We start from the raw sequence: 15,581 nt of genomic DNA on the forward strand, positions 1-15,581 counted from the left end.
TCAATACATAAACTTAGTAACTACTGATAAGCAGGCACACTATAGTCAGCTTAATTGTGGTTGGAAATTCAATATAATTAGTGCTGATAATCAAATTATGCAACCTAAGTAATAGGTAACTAAACGTTTTATTGGAAATTAATTTTGTTGCAGGTTAAATGATGTATTAAGTGTGTGTATGTAACCATATAAGATCTGTAAGTATTATGGGCTTTGGTAGCCTGTTTGATCATCTCTTTCATCCTCATCGTGGTGACAACAGGTACAGTATTGACTGTTTTTTATTTGTTTTTTTGTGGTTTCAGTTTCCCGATACTTTATGTTATAGCCATTACAAATTATTTTGTTTGGCCTATTGTTACTTAATTAAACTTGTGCCATCAACTTTACAACATCCATAAAATCATCGACTATCAATGCAGATGATATTGGAAAGTGTATTGCATGCTGTCAGACCAAGGGTTTTACCTTAGTGCCTACAATTTTTGTAACACCTGTCAAATCTCCCAGTCTCGAATGTAATATAGTATCATACTTAGATCATTTGTTCATATAACAATTAGGAGCAATGGTACCTTTAGTAGTGACAAATATAATGGATGATAGTTGTTGGTTATGGAGAATGTGTTGCAATTGGTAACAATACAATTCTTACAAGAATTTTATTTCATCTTTTTTAAAGAGATGATGACACCTTTCAAAGCCATTGGAGTGGACAGTCGTCTTTTCCTGATCAACACTGGTTTGATGATGAAAATGAAAATAATGAAAATTTTGACTTTCACTTTCAAATGGATCCTTTTCGTGATGACGACTTTTTTGGCCTGATCAATAAGTTTATGAGGAAATTTCACGAAAATGCTGACTCCTTTTCTTCTTTTCAAGGAAATCTAAGTCAGTTGGATCTATAGTATTTATTTTCAAATCATATTGAATTACTGAAAGTGTTTTATCAATAATACCTTTCTATTTGCTTTTACAAATTGCTCATTTCAAAACACAAGTATTAATTGTTAACTTGTTTCCATTTAGGTATACTTGTTATTTATATTTTAAGGTGTACTTGTTATTTATATTTTAAGGTGTAATTGTTATTTATATTTTAAGGTATACTTATTATTAGATTTCCTTCGTATTACAAAAAATTGTAAAACGGCTTCAAATTCCAGATGAAAATATTGGTGATCAAAGAGTGCAGAGTTATGCCGGGAGTAAATCTTTGAGAGATCAAATTTTAAAACCTGAATTTCAACATTCTAATTCAAACGAGCCTGCACCATCTGCCCCTAGAAAAGACGTAACACCATACCAACCGAAAATGCACACTAATTTTGAAACTGTGGTCAGCAATTTTTATCTGTTTTAAACATTTCCATGTTTGTGTGTTAATTAGAAAAACTGAGTAAATTGTTGTTTACAACAGTTGGAAAAGTTTTTCAACCGATCACTGTATGCTCCTTTTCTCGACAAAGCCCTTCCAAAAGTTGACCAAGGTACCGCCAGACTTGGATAACAGCAATCAAATCATTATTTATTTAATTATTCAAAATTATACAACTTTGTTTTTTGTAAACAAAATTCGATATCTTCTTTATCAGATTTGGATAGTGACATCAAGAAAAAAGGTTTGGATGCTGTGCTAAAGAAGCATCCAGAGAAATCCAATGAAAACTCATCATCAGTTTTTACTCCAGATGATAAAAAGTTGACTCGATCATATCCTTTTAGCAATACAAGAAGCATGATGCAATCTCGGTCCATGATCCGTCGTTCAGATGGGGTAAGCATTATCAATATTATTTTGTTAAAACATGCGACATTGATAACAAAGTGGTGGCTTTTCGCACAATGTGTTTTTATCATTCTAAGCATGTTCTATTTCTTCCAATGTATCATTTTTAACTCAAAATGTTTTACATAAATGTTTTTCTCACCTCTGGAATTAATTGTGCAATTGGACCATATGTGCAATAGATTGTGCTATTTTGCACGGACACTATGTGCAAAGGTTCAGCTACTCGTATTTCTACTATCTGGAAACACCTTGCCAATAAATTGAGCTTTCTGATTTGCAGTCAATGGAAGAGAGAATAACTCGAAGAGACGAACATGGCAATGAAGAAACCACCATTATTACTCAAACACCAGATGGAAAACGTAAAACAGAAATTTGGAATCGTGATGGACAATGCCAGGTTTTAGATAACGGTATTGCAGCCCACTAGTTATTAGAAGATTTTTACGTCATTTCTCGCTTTTTCCAATCTCATGGATTTGAAATAATACTTCTTGGCATGATCGAATTCCTGTAATAAAAAGACTTAAGCGAGTTGAACGTTATGTTTTAACTTTATTGTCATTTCCAGGTGAACCTCAGATCATCTCTTCATATTATCCACATTCGGGGATTTTTCGTCAAGTCAATTCCTTACTTCGGGACTTCTTTCCTTAAAACTTTCTACCAGGTTTACATTTTTCAAAAAGCAAATATTGTGTAGCTTTATGCAAATATTAAAGTTGTTTTTGTTTCGCTGTAAAACTTACTGTGTTCGCATTTTTCTCCACTAGTGTACCTAAGCACCTGCCTATGTTTTATTGACTTTTGAGGGGATAAAAGAAATACTTTCCAATGATCATAAGACGTTTTGTTTTTGTGTGGGAAGTTGTTGATTTTTCTGTAACATTTTTATTATGTCATCGTTGTTCTGAATCTGACCTAATGTTGTTTTAATAATTGCGTAATGCTAATGACGTACAACCTTTCATAGAAATAGTACATTTCGGTTGTGACTTGTGATTAGAATCAGAGATGAAAGTCTAATGAAATGAAAGGGCTCAGGTTTTAGTTTGTGAAAATTTTTGTGCCTTCATGCAAACATTTTTTACGGTATTAAGAGTAAGAATTTATTTTCGTTTTTTTGTTATTGCTCTTGGCTTGTTTCTAGTTCAAACAAATACGTCATTGTACACATTTTGTAACTTCATTTGACGTCCAAGTAGGCATTTGAAATATGTTGTTGCGCCTATACTGCACATCTTTGACTCATTCGATAAATTTAACTTTTAGTCCTTCGTTGCGGGGCTGCTAAATGAGAGCTCGGTTTGACCCTTGTCCTTTGGGTCTGTTTCCATCTCTGATTTGAAAAGAGTTGGCTGTGATGCTTCTTATATCAGTATGCAAACTTCTCAATAATTTTTAGATATTGTGTTTTTTGTCATCTTTAACAGTCTTAATGACAGCTAAAGTATATGCCAGAAATCTAAGTTAAATGATTTATTTATCAACTGCAGAGTGACGAAAATAACCTGGCGTTTCTCAAGAATTGCAATATTAAAGCTGGTTGCCGATCACTCAAGAATGTATCCGCATAGGGACGATGCTAAATATAGGCTGAACTATCCAATTTCATATTAATGATTACACGTTTTTGTATGGCCTTGCTCAGCAATGTGAAGCCGTTATAGCTTACTTTCGCCTGGCTTGCAAACTTCCTAAATTCATGTGCCCCTGAGGTCCAGTAGGTCTGATTCTGACAAAGTTAAGCATGGAATTGACCTGTTGTTAGATTTGACCGAGGTTACCTACTGTAACAGAAGTTACTGCATATCTTTAGATCACGTACTAGAATCATTTACTTGTTGATGAATATTACAATATTTAATGTACAGTAGAGTTGAGTTCTACGGTGTTCGGTTCATAGGTAAAATCACAGCATTCTAAAACATATGTACGGTATCTGTTTTTAAGGTAATGGATCGTGTGTTCAAAAACATCGAATGTAAACTTGGAATTGACCGTTGTTCACGAAGTAAAGTTGACCACTTTTGCAATTTGAAAATTGTTTTCTATAGTGTTTCTCAAGCGTCAACCTGTATTTCCATTCCATTAAATTTGGTAAAGTCATCATTTTGTTTTAAATTTTAGTATAAATAGTGTAGCCCATCAGGGAAAAAAACTTAGATTTTGTCGATGTTCCACAATATCCAAACGTTGTAAAACGTTTAGATTAAAGGAGCCTACTACATTTTAAAAATATAACATCAAGATCGTCGCGTCTGCTAGTTATAGAAAGCATATAAAAGCTAAAATCTCGAATAAATTATTGGTTAAATTACGTTTAATTTTACTTTATAACGTTTTGCAGCGTGCACGTTTAAATTAACTCCTATAGTTTGCCGAAATATGAAATTGCTCCGTCTTCGGAGCTCTTATTATCAATAAAAGCTCAGCTTCGAGCTCAATGATACCAACTGATCCAAATCCATTATTGAATTTAAGTGTGTTTCCCTAATTTGAAATTGTCAACCTTATAAACTGCAGCTTTAAGACTGCCTACTGTCGCTTCAACTACCCGACCAGATGGTAGAGTAAGGATAGTAGAAGACGCCTATGATGGGACAGTGCACAAGATGGGACATCACTATAATGGTTATCCTAAGATGGGACACATTAATTACCTTTACTTGGGGAACTGGCGCTATACCTTACAAGGCACCTGCAGCAAATAGACTTCCTAATTTTTAAACGCTCTTAACTCTATATAGTGTATTTGGCTCAAGTTTGCCGTTTGATAAAACAGTTTCATGGCTACAAGTTATCCAATTTTCAGGTATAACAGTAAAGCTATTTTTAAATGGTTGGAGAGAATTTTTATTTTGTTTGCACTCCCTCAAACATGGTCTTACACCTGCGGGGGTAAATGCAACCTCAATTGAAAATTAACCATCGTCCTAAATAAAGAGATGAATAAAATTTTAAGTTAAAGTTTTTAGTGGGCCTTATTACAACACTCGTTACTGCCTAACGTAAACAAGGCAAAGGAAATTATCAGTTACACCCTATTCTAAAAGGGCTAAACTTAGTACAAAATACTCGAAGACCCTAAAAAGTAGCCTATGATGGTGTTATTATACCCTAATAAAACTTTCCAGCCTTCTCTCTTTAAAATTACTGAACCAAAACAATCGAAACTGCACCGATCAGCTAATTACTGTAGCATCTTAAATCAACCGTAGTAAAAATCTACCCAGCTTTGAGTAAAAAATACCAGGAACGAGCCTCATAACCTTCTGGGTCTTATTTGCTGCAGGTACCTCTATGGTGTTGAGACTGATTTCTACATTTTTATAATCTTTGACTTTGACTAGTTTCGTTCAAAACATTTGGATTTGTGCCAAGTTTAATCAAATTTGTCAAAATCTATGATCATACGAACGAAAAAAATGACAAAACATGGTTACATAGAACAAACACGTAGATCCGTCTGTTAGGAAAACGATTACATGGAAAGTTTGTTTATCAACAAAGTCTAACGCGCTTATCATTTTTTAAAAATCATCTCATAAAAAGAAAAAAAAATGGAAAGCTTAGGATACACAACGTTACCAAAATAGCTCTGGTAGCCTTATTAACCACACATATCTACAAAGATAGTTGGTAAACTATAAAGGCTTCCTATACTTGCAATGGAAGCAGAATCACTGACGCTGTGGTATAACTTGTGCAAGCCTACCACGCAAAGTTTTAAAAAGCTTGCCTACCATAATTTGAGAGGAAAACGAATTCCTTTCCTATGTTTAACAACGATAACGCTGGAAAGAAATGCCCACACAAATTTTTAGAAAATTTTATTTCGTTGTTTGTTTGATTTATCAATTTCTTGAAAAAATCAATTCAAATTTTGATTTAAAGCTAAGGAATTCGATTTCAAAGGCAAAGTTTCTAACATTACAGATTAGTTTAAGGAAGGTTTTATACTGTTTAGAATACATATACGTACTGTCCCAACTTGTTTTAACATGCTTATCCAAGATTGGACAAAAAGTCATTTTTATTTTGTAATAGTCTCAATAAATGACATGAACGTTTATTAAAACTCATGCGCTTAATTTCGAGCAATTCTATACCTAACATAATTCGAAAAAAGATTAGCCGAAGCTTATTGCGTTTTTGAGTGAGAGCGGTATACCTAAAAGTGTCCCATCATGGGCGACCTTCCCTCCAAGTAAGGAAAGTAGTAAGATTAGAGTGGATGACAGTAGTAGAGTAGCGGTAGTAAGAGGAATAGCTTGGTGTAAAGTTGTAATGAAATGTGTAATATTAACAATTGTGTAAGTGTAAGGTGGTAAGTTAAAGTAAGAGACAACAATTTTTTATTTTGTGAAAAGTGGTCGTGAATTAGAAACAAACTAGAAATGTGAACGATAGTCCAGTGGCTGGAACTGTCTTGAAAACAAAAAACTCTTGGCACCGGCCAAGCCCCTGAACTTTACTGTAAATTGAGTTTCAGCTCCAATTTCTGCAGAAATGGATCCTCCTGAGATAATATTTAGCTCCTGCGATCCGGCTTAGGCTAAAAGTTTTGGTTACAGGATACCACGAAGCGTCGAGAGAACGCCCTCTACTGCCCAAAACTTCTTCTTTCCCCATACGTTTGCCTTTGTTTGACGCCATATCATAGTGTAAGATTTGTATTATCAAATTACGTCACAGCAGCAAAGAACAAACTAGGGACTTTCATTGAAACGTTTTACACGTTTAACGATGCACACTTTCCATTCTAGATTTTCCGTTAGAAAAGGTAAAAGCAGATTTGAAAACAAAAATATTGCGTTTTCTTAGAAGAATTGTATTGCTATAGCTCAAGATAACAAGAATGTGTTTCTTAAATAACAAAAAAATTATGTACTATATCATCTATATGTAAGGAAATTCAACTTTTAAATAAATTTAAGCTAAGAGTTCTAATTTACTGTAAGATTCAAAATTAAAATTTGTAGGTTGGTACACCGACTGAATTTCGTCTTTTAATTTAAAGTTTACGATAATTTTTTCCGTTTTGTGCATTCTTATCTAAAGAGCACAATCAAAAGAAAGCCAGTCTTTCCGATCCCATTAAGAAACATTTCTTTTTGCACACACTTTATGAAACTGCGCTTGTTTGTATTTCATTTGCTTGCATGTAAAACAACATTTTTTTGATATCAAACTTATGCGAGTTTAGTTTGAAAAGTTTTTTGAAGTTGAAGTTGAAGACGATTTTTTGTTTTCAATTTTATTGAAACAACAGCAAAAGAAAATTCCGCTCAAAATTAACCTAATCTAGTTGAATTTTGCTGCAATCGTTTGTAGCTTTATCGCGCAAACACAATTCGCAAACTTAATCTTTCGCACGTGAAAACGTTGTTATCGCCAAATCTATCATCCACCTACACTGAAAAGTTTGTTCTGATCAGCAACAAAATTTTCCTCTATTTTGCTCATGGCAAAACTGTGTTTGTAAACTGACCTTATAGTTTCATGTAGTTTATGGCTTTGCGTGTTTGTTTTTATACGAACTGCAGAAAACAGAAGACAAGGAGTGTAACTGCGTAAGAATAATGACACAACCAAATGAATAAGAAAGCGACGCAATACAAACCAAGAAAAACTCACCTTCAAAATTCAACCGATTGCTCAATAGTCTATACTCTATAGGATATATTATTGTCTAAAAATTAATTAATTATTTACTGGCTAGAAAACTGTATAACTTAAACGTAGAGAATTATTTTGTAAGTTGTTTTAAAATTCGTCTGTTTAGTTACTCATATTTATTTAACCTATAAATGTAAATTTGCTGTTCTTATAAGGTAATACAAAATACATTTAACGTATAATCGTACAAGTATATGCATATCGATTCAGTAAGGATGGGTATTAAGTCCGTCCAAAGTCACTCCAAAGTTCTGGTATCACTAAAATACCCGAATGTATTGAACGTGAGAATGAAATCCAACATTCATCTAAAAATACAGCATGTTCAGATATACCTGCTTGTAATGCTGAAAGGTGGAAACAGATAACGCAACGTCAACTGCAATTATATTTGGTTTTATTCTGAAAACCTGATATGTGAAAATGTCAATCGACGAAATGTACATTTTGTGCCCGAAGCAATAGCAAAATACGTGCCAAGCCAACGACATCAGGTTTTACGCTGAAACTCGTCTTTATATGATTCATAGGACGCAGGAATCACTTGAAAGTTAAAAACACCTTATATCGACTTGAAAAACATCTACTTTATAGGATGATTAATTGCTCTTAGCATTATTGTCCATAACCGCTGGGCTTAATCTGCTTAAAAAACTCTTTACATGAGTTTAATGACATCTCTTCATGACATTGCAACAATGTCAAAGTTGGACACGGTGTAATTAGATTTGAATTAAAGTGAAGACTTTGAATTCAAAAAAACCATTTAGCTATGACAAATTAACCTAATGCTTTGAAAGCATGCCGGCAACATTGTAAATGTGGTAAAAACTTAAGTCAAGCCAACACCATTATATTTTGCTATACGTGTCATAATTGCTTGAATTTCGCTTGTGAATCGTCAGCCGTTTATTGTTCTTTTTTATTATTTTAACCGCTTATGGAGTGCGTGACATATATACCGCAAACTTAGCGCGGGAACTTGAATTACTGTGATAAATAAAGTACTGTATTTCAAATATGTCTAAAATACTTTTGTAATTTGCAATACGGCATTATAGTTTAAAACATCCATTGAAAAGCAGCATCTGAAAAATAACACATTGCAACGCAGTGATACTTATACAGGAATGTATTTTCTCTCGAACTAATTAATTCTGCCAGCTAGATAATGCTATAAAAACGACCCATTACATAACGAGGTTATACTTGCATACTTCGTCGTCTGCAGACAAAATCGTTAAAGGTACGTTATATTGGGCCAATTACATAAAGACATTTTATTAGTGTGGTTTGTTGCCCTCCGACAAATTTGTTGAAAAAAATGTCAGAAAAGTTACAGTTATGAAATCTGTATAGAACGGCTCTCCAAAAAAGGTATAACGACATAGCACGTGACTAGTGTGCCACAGGCGAGCGGAAATTTCTTAGTTATCGTGATATGGTATGATGATGATTATACTCGGACATAGTGAATAACTTAAATACTCTTGAATAACTTAAAGCCTGCGATGACTCCTCACATTACAAAGTTAGCCTTTGTGCAAGTTCCGATTGCCAAACATATTTTATTTTGATCTTTGAATTTGTTAGCATTGACTTAATTTATAAATGTCCATCAGATCCGCTGCACAGGAGCAAGTTTCATTAATGCTTTTGTCATGGTCATTACAACGATTAGACTCTACTGGGTTTCAAACACGGAAACTGGGCCGCAATTATTGTGAAGCCAGCGAACAAACCACTCTGCTACGAAGCTGACAGGCTCATAAACTAACTTTTGTTATTTTTCATTATGTAATTTATTTCAACCTTAGAAACGATAAAAAGCCAAGAACATGGTACATAATTCAAATTTTGTGGCAACATATCGAATTACTATTCTGTCATTTGTGATAAGTTTTGTTAAAAATGCGGTTTAAAATATAATGTTAATGGCAACTACTGTAAATATAAACAAAACATTAATTTAACGTAAACCTTAAACGAAAGTTACGGCGCTAAACAACGTTGACATTTATTCCAGGTTAGTATAATTCATAGTAATTTAGTGCCAGTATTTACGATTTTTTTGCAAAGAGCAGTTTAGATTTTTAGCAACAGTCGTCGTCTGCATAAATTTAAACACAACTATATCTGGACCATTAAATTATATTGTCGGAGTGAACTACGCCATAGGCAAAAAAAAAAAATTTTGGTTGCTTGTTTACTTTCTAAGTACCGTTCAACGGTCAGGTTTAAAATTAGATTTTTTTTGGCGAAAATATTGTTTTTACCGTAAGCAAATTCAAGTAGAAATCAAAATATTTCTGAAAAATTACTAACGTCCCATGTTAAATCAAGTTTTATCATTGGACTGTAAATTACATTATTAAAGTACACTTTTGTATCTGAAAGTCGTCGAAGCGGTCATGCAAATAAACAGAATGAATCCTGCACAAAATTAACACCCGCAGACTACAGTACCTAAGAATATTATTACAAAATGGAAAAAATTTAATCCTGTAAAACGATCACCAACGTTTTCCAAAAAATGATAATCTGTTTGTAACATAATAAAGTAAAACAGTCGACGTACTTGTTTCTATAATTTTTACAGAAAGACCAAAAAACCCAATAAGATGTAGTTTGGTTTATTGTAGGTGTTGTCACATGGAGAAAAATTCCTGTAAGTAGAAAATAAGTTCAATTTGTTTCATAACACCTTAGACGTTTATGATCAAAAACTGGTAAAATGTTTTTGAAAAATGGTGTAGTTTTTACAGCGCATTTTAAATAAAATATGCTTGCTTATCTTTCATATCACAAGCATACCTGAGAGAATCAAAGAATAGCTTTAGGCAACGTTTAGAGTTTTGCAAATTGGTATATAAACCAACATATATAGGCACAGTTTTAGACATCAGTTCAGACAAAGCAAGATGGAGAAGCTGTTTGCTACATTTCTGCTTTTGCTGGCTGTAACAGGTAATGATTGTTTTATTCTTACGTTTTAGTCAATCGACTGTTTGTCACTGGTAATGAAAAAAAACCAAAGGTAATGGTTACTTACTTCTAGAAGCCATTATGTTCCCAATGTTGTGGGAACATTTCATGCTGTTTGTTGATAAAGAAATTAGGTGTTCATGTTCTGAGTTTACGTTGTTGTGAATATTTGAAGTACATTTTCTTCACATTCATTCTGTCAATAGGCTGTCATATAATCTTTGTGTTCTATTATAGAATATGTCAGCGGACAATGCGAAGAAACCCTGACGGCTGTACCGGCTGCGCAGACGTTCACTAGCCCTGGCTACCCTAGCAATTATCCCAACAATCTCGACTGCACTTACATTATCGAAGCAGTCAATGATGGAGATCAAGTTGAAGTTGCTTTTATTGAAATTTTGACCGAGAATTGTTGCGATTATATCATAGTAAGTACAGAAAAGCAATGTTTTAATATTCTCCTATAGGAGCCTAATCAAAAAACAGAAAACGAAATAATTAAACTAAAAGAACAGTTTAAAAATTCCTGTATTTGTTTAAATACCTTGTAAATTTGTTTAAGGTAAGAGATGGAAAAACTAGTGATTCTCCAATAGTTGGTAATTTCCGAGGAAACATCACACATGACCTTACCTATATCTCGTCTTTTGGAGCGTTCTACATCGAGTTTGAAAGTGACGATTCCGTTACATCTGCTGGTTTCCAGATGGAGTACAGATCTCGTACGATATAAACCACATTTTTGCTTTGGTTATTGCTTATAATAATGCCAGCTGTAACAATAGAAATATATCCAAAACGAACAAATACAACTAGATACATAGATAATGTAAAACAAAAAGGGAATAGTTCTTAGTGCTTTCGAAAGCCATTTTTAAACTGTTACATTCTTGCAGATCCCGGAGATGTTAACTGCAGGGAAACTATAGATATGACAGTAGACACAGATACTCGTACTATTGCCTCGCCCAATTACCCAAGTGACTATCCAGACGATACTTACTGCACTTGGACCTTGATTGCTTCTGAGGACCAGCGTGTGCTCTTCACCCTCATTGCTAATGATTTTGAATATTGCTGCGATAATCTGCTTGTAAGGCTCAGAATTTAGGAAATAAGTCTTGTCGTTCTGTTCACATACTGTAGGCCTGTTTCAGTTTACTAAAATTTTCTATTTTTTTCTGAATGTAGATACGTGATGGAGATAACAAAAGTTCGCCAATAATCGCCTACATACAAGGTCAATCATTTAGACAACGGAATTATATTTCGAGCGGCAATGTATTGCAAATCCGTTTTCGATCAAATGACCAAAACAGTGCCAGTGGCTTCATATCAACCTTTCGAAGCCGTAAGCATTTATATAAATAATCGGTTACTCTTGTTTAAAGATTTATATACGCATTAGGTTACAATTTATGATTAAATTATGTCCAAGTTAAGTTGTATGCTTTTGACACAACGTATGTTCTTTTTATCTTATAAGGTTTTATAGCAAAAACTAAATGCACGATAACATACCACTCTCTTTGAAACCCAGAAAGATTTTAAAAATAGGTTATTCAAAAAGAAACTTACGTCCAAATTTTTACATTACAGCCACTTTTATTAACACCGTAAGTCTGGAACCCAATCTGATTGATACCGGTAAGTAACCGACATATAATGGTTACACTTTTTAAGGCAAATGATATGAATATAAAAATATTTTCATGCTCCCTGAATAAGTTATTTTGCAAATTTTTTCAAATGATGTTTTTATTTTAACGCATCAACTTCCTTTTTTGAACGAGTTTGTGGAGAACTAATGGTTGTCCTGTATTTTATAGAATGCGGTGGTGAGTTGTCAACGCCAGCCACCGGCCATGGAAATTTCACCTCACCTAATTACCCGAGGGCTCACGCCAATGAGCTTATGTGCTCCTGGATAATTACAGCCCAAGTAGGCCAAAAAATCCGCGTCTGGTTTAGTTACGTATCAACAGAGTCATGCTGCGATTGGATCATTGTGAGTACAACCCTGTTTGATCCCGTCCAGAAAATAAATGTTATGTTATAGCACCATTGAATGAAATTGATCCTTTTCTCTCATAAAAGTAGCCAATATATAAATTTGACGGATTTTTTTCTAGATACGTGATGGGCCAAGCCCTAGATCGACCAAGCTTGGGGTTATCAGTGGTTATCCATTGAACTTTTACAGTTTTATTTCGAATGGCCCTGTTTTAAGAATCGATTTCAACAGCGATTACAGTCAAAGCAGTCGAGGGTTTGTTGCACAGTATGAAACCTACGATCCAGCAGGTATGTATAGTTGTTAAAGATGTGTTCTTAATCTTAGACACAATTCGCAGCCAGCTATCTGAATAATTTGCCTGATTTTGAATATTTTGTGTCATTATTCTGTGTATCATTTCCAGCACTGACTTTCTGTTATCGGAATGATCTAAAATTGTTAAATGGAATATGAGTTAAAATTAAGTTCAAATTAACGCGTTCATTTTCGAAAACACCATTAACAGGAGATGCCCTTGCTTCGACATGTGGAGGAAAACTTGAGGCAAACGCTACTTTGCAGTATTTCAGCAGTCCTAACTTTCCCGAGCCATACAATAAGTCTGATGGATGCATATGGGTTATCGAAGCTGGATTTGGTTTGAGGGTTCGCCTACATATTCTGGGAATCATTACAGATGGCCTCGCTGCTATTCTTCATGTAAGTTTTTTGTTTTCTCCTATACTAAACAGTTCAAAAGTCAGACAATACGGTATAAAAAATCAAAGAACTAACCTATATACAAAAATCGGAACTTGCACAAAGACCAGCTCGGTATAGCCGATCGAGGCTCGATCGGTGAGGAATCATCGCCAAGTTTAAGTAGTGTAAAAATTCACTTCAGTCCGAGGATAAAGATTATGATACCTTATCACAATATCATTTTGTTTGAGGGAGCTTATAACTTTTCTCAAAAAATAAGTTAGTTAATTTGCGATTACCATTCTTAAAAATCTTATTGTCTAAAAATTCAAACCAAAACGCAAACGCTTGAATCATTTTGGTTTAATGTGTAACATTTTTAGATTGTTATGTTTCCGATTTATGCTTAATTAAGTACTTAGCCAACAATGTTTTTGTAGATCTACAACGGTGAATCAACGGACAGTCCCCCCCTGATCCGTTTGGCTGGCAAACATTATCAAAACTTTGTGATTACCAGCAACGGACCGTTTATGACAGTTCATCTTGAAGTAGCTCCAAATGACGACGTGGAACATGGTGGATTTAGAGCCACCTATGAAGCTACTGCACCTGAACTTGAGTTGCCCTTAGGCGAGTCACAAACAATGCGTGACGGTAAAGGTCCTCGCTAAAAAGGTTTAAAACTGTCATCATAATTATAAATTTTGAGATCTTTAACTACTGGGTTTGCTTTTTATTGGTTTATAGTTATTTTTCAAACAGCTAATTCTACTTTACCATGATTTAATGCGGTATAACGGTGCATTTGTAACAATATGTAGCTCAGAGCAGCCTAAGTGAGCAATAGCTGCAAGCCTTTTATTGTGCACTGTATCCTGTCTCGTGAACGTTTGATATTTGGTTGAAATAAAATTGCAAAAAGTAACGTGGTGTCTAATTTATAAACACAAGCTACAATACGATTAACGGAAGGCCTAAATTTCAAGTGATTGATTTTAAATTAGTGTGAAATTCGGCCATGTCCTGATATGGATGATACATTTTTGACAAAGTAAACGTTCTGGTGAATCGTGAAAAGATAATTGCTATATAGTTGTCGACGTATAAATTATAGCTATATTATAATTGGTCATATGCTTTTCGAGATACAAAATAGACATTAGGGAACGGTTATATTTTTTCTGCTTTCCAAATCTACGTAAAAACAATTTATTGTTAATAATTTCTTTGTTTATAAAACTGTGTGCCCGACAGATAAAAGAAACACAGCGGGAAACTGCAATTTAAAGAAAATTGTTCAAAAGTTCGAAACTTGCAACAATCAGTGTTTCTAACAAAGCATATATGTTTTACCGCTGTTGAATGCATGATTCGAGCTCAAAACTCAAGAAGTTTCAGTCAGTTTTGTAACTTGAACTTGTTGAACTTGTTGAACTTTATCTGCCAATATGGTATACCCCGACATAACTCGAAGTAAAAATTCGCACAAAGAAAAGTACGAAAATCGATAATTAATCAGATAAAAAAAAAGAAAACATACGGAAACCAACCACAAAACGTGTTATAAAGGATTACGTGCACATAAATCTATTTTAATTATACCACATCATCATGTAGAGAGTGTATTTTACAGAAACAAATATTAGTAACTTTATTAATAGACGTTTTATAAATAACGAACAACAAGCAATTATACAGAAATATCAAAAGGTTTAGGTATAGTTGACCCAGCACTCATTAAAATGACTTGACGTTTAGTTGTCTATACTGATGTTGATGACAGAACTTATCTTTTCTTGCTGATCTTTGTTCATTTTTGATCACTGCTTCCTTGAAACACAATCTGTAAGGTATAAATGATTAGTTATCTGTAAGCATAGTGCAGTATATGCAAAACTCACTATTTGTAAATCAAAAATATTTTAAAAATATCGATATTTTTACAAATAAATTCTAACGAGTTGATAATCACACAAACTTCATTATTCTAGTGCTGCTAGGTTGCGCAAGAATTCAACTTTTGAGCATTTGTTATTCGCAGATTTTTATACTCCTGGTGCAGCTTACTCGTTAGTTTGATAACTGAACGTTATAGCCATAGGATAAACTAGGGAAATTTTGATCACCTAAAATAGATTCAATGTTTATCATGCAAGGTGTATTTCAAAGAAAATTTGCGTAGGTTGATTATAGTAAATATAGCGATGATATTCACAGGAAGAAGACATACGTATTAATTTACTTTATACCACAAACAATTAATTTCAACTTATCTCACAACCAACAACTGCATAAGTTATAACTTAAAGTTTTACAAAATTAACAACTTTCAACATAGAGTTTACTGTAATAAATGGTCTTTTAATTACAATCTGCCATGAGTGGAATTTTTACCTATCTTGAAAGCTCTAAACA

General features: G+C 33.8%; 2 protein-coding genes and 2 long non-coding RNA genes across 4 annotated transcripts; 2 read left to right on the top strand and 2 right to left on the bottom strand.

The window, feature by feature from the left end:
- Positions 1 to 153: 153 nt before the first annotated feature.
- LOC143465761 (uncharacterized) lies at positions 154 to 3,839 on the top strand. Its single transcript, XM_076964229.1, has 7 exons — positions 154 to 262; positions 683 to 894; positions 1,170 to 1,342; positions 1,424 to 1,493; positions 1,599 to 1,780; positions 2,076 to 2,208; positions 2,367 to 3,839. Exons 1-7 carry the CDS (start codon positions 207 to 209, stop codon positions 2,450 to 2,452), a joined length of 912 nt encoding a protein of 303 aa, XP_076820344.1. The 5' UTR covers positions 154 to 206; the 3' UTR covers positions 2,453 to 3,839.
- Positions 3,840 to 6,883: 3,044 nt separating this feature from the next.
- Positions 6,884 to 10,426, bottom strand: LOC143464475 (uncharacterized). Its single transcript, XR_013118509.1, has 3 exons — positions 10,292 to 10,426; positions 10,056 to 10,143; positions 6,884 to 7,785 (listed from the first exon to the last, which is right to left on the bottom strand). It is a non-coding gene; the product is annotated as an uncharacterized LOC143464475 (long non-coding RNA).
- On the top strand, positions 10,347 to 14,091 carry LOC143464473 (scavenger receptor cysteine-rich domain-containing protein DMBT1-like). Its single transcript, XM_076962254.1, has 10 exons — positions 10,347 to 10,444; positions 10,700 to 10,893; positions 11,028 to 11,187; positions 11,362 to 11,558; positions 11,657 to 11,816; positions 12,065 to 12,112; positions 12,295 to 12,473; positions 12,598 to 12,769; positions 12,988 to 13,181; positions 13,604 to 14,091. The coding sequence occupies exons 1-10, from the start codon at positions 10,399 to 10,401 to the stop codon at positions 13,835 to 13,837; spliced, it is 1,584 nt and encodes a 527-aa protein (XP_076818369.1). The 5' UTR covers positions 10,347 to 10,398; the 3' UTR covers positions 13,838 to 14,091.
- Positions 13,887 to 15,552, bottom strand: LOC143464476 (uncharacterized). Its single transcript, XR_013118510.1, has 2 exons — positions 15,145 to 15,552; positions 13,887 to 15,009 (listed from the first exon to the last, which is right to left on the bottom strand). It is a non-coding gene; the product is annotated as an uncharacterized LOC143464476 (long non-coding RNA).
- Positions 15,553 to 15,581: the final 29 nt, after the last annotated feature.

The sequence above is a fragment of the Clavelina lepadiformis genome, chromosome 7 (assembly GCF_947623445.1).
Source record: "Clavelina lepadiformis chromosome 7, kaClaLepa1.1, whole genome shotgun sequence".
Classification (NCBI taxonomy): Eukaryota; Metazoa; Chordata; class Ascidiacea; order Aplousobranchia; family Clavelinidae; genus Clavelina; species Clavelina lepadiformis.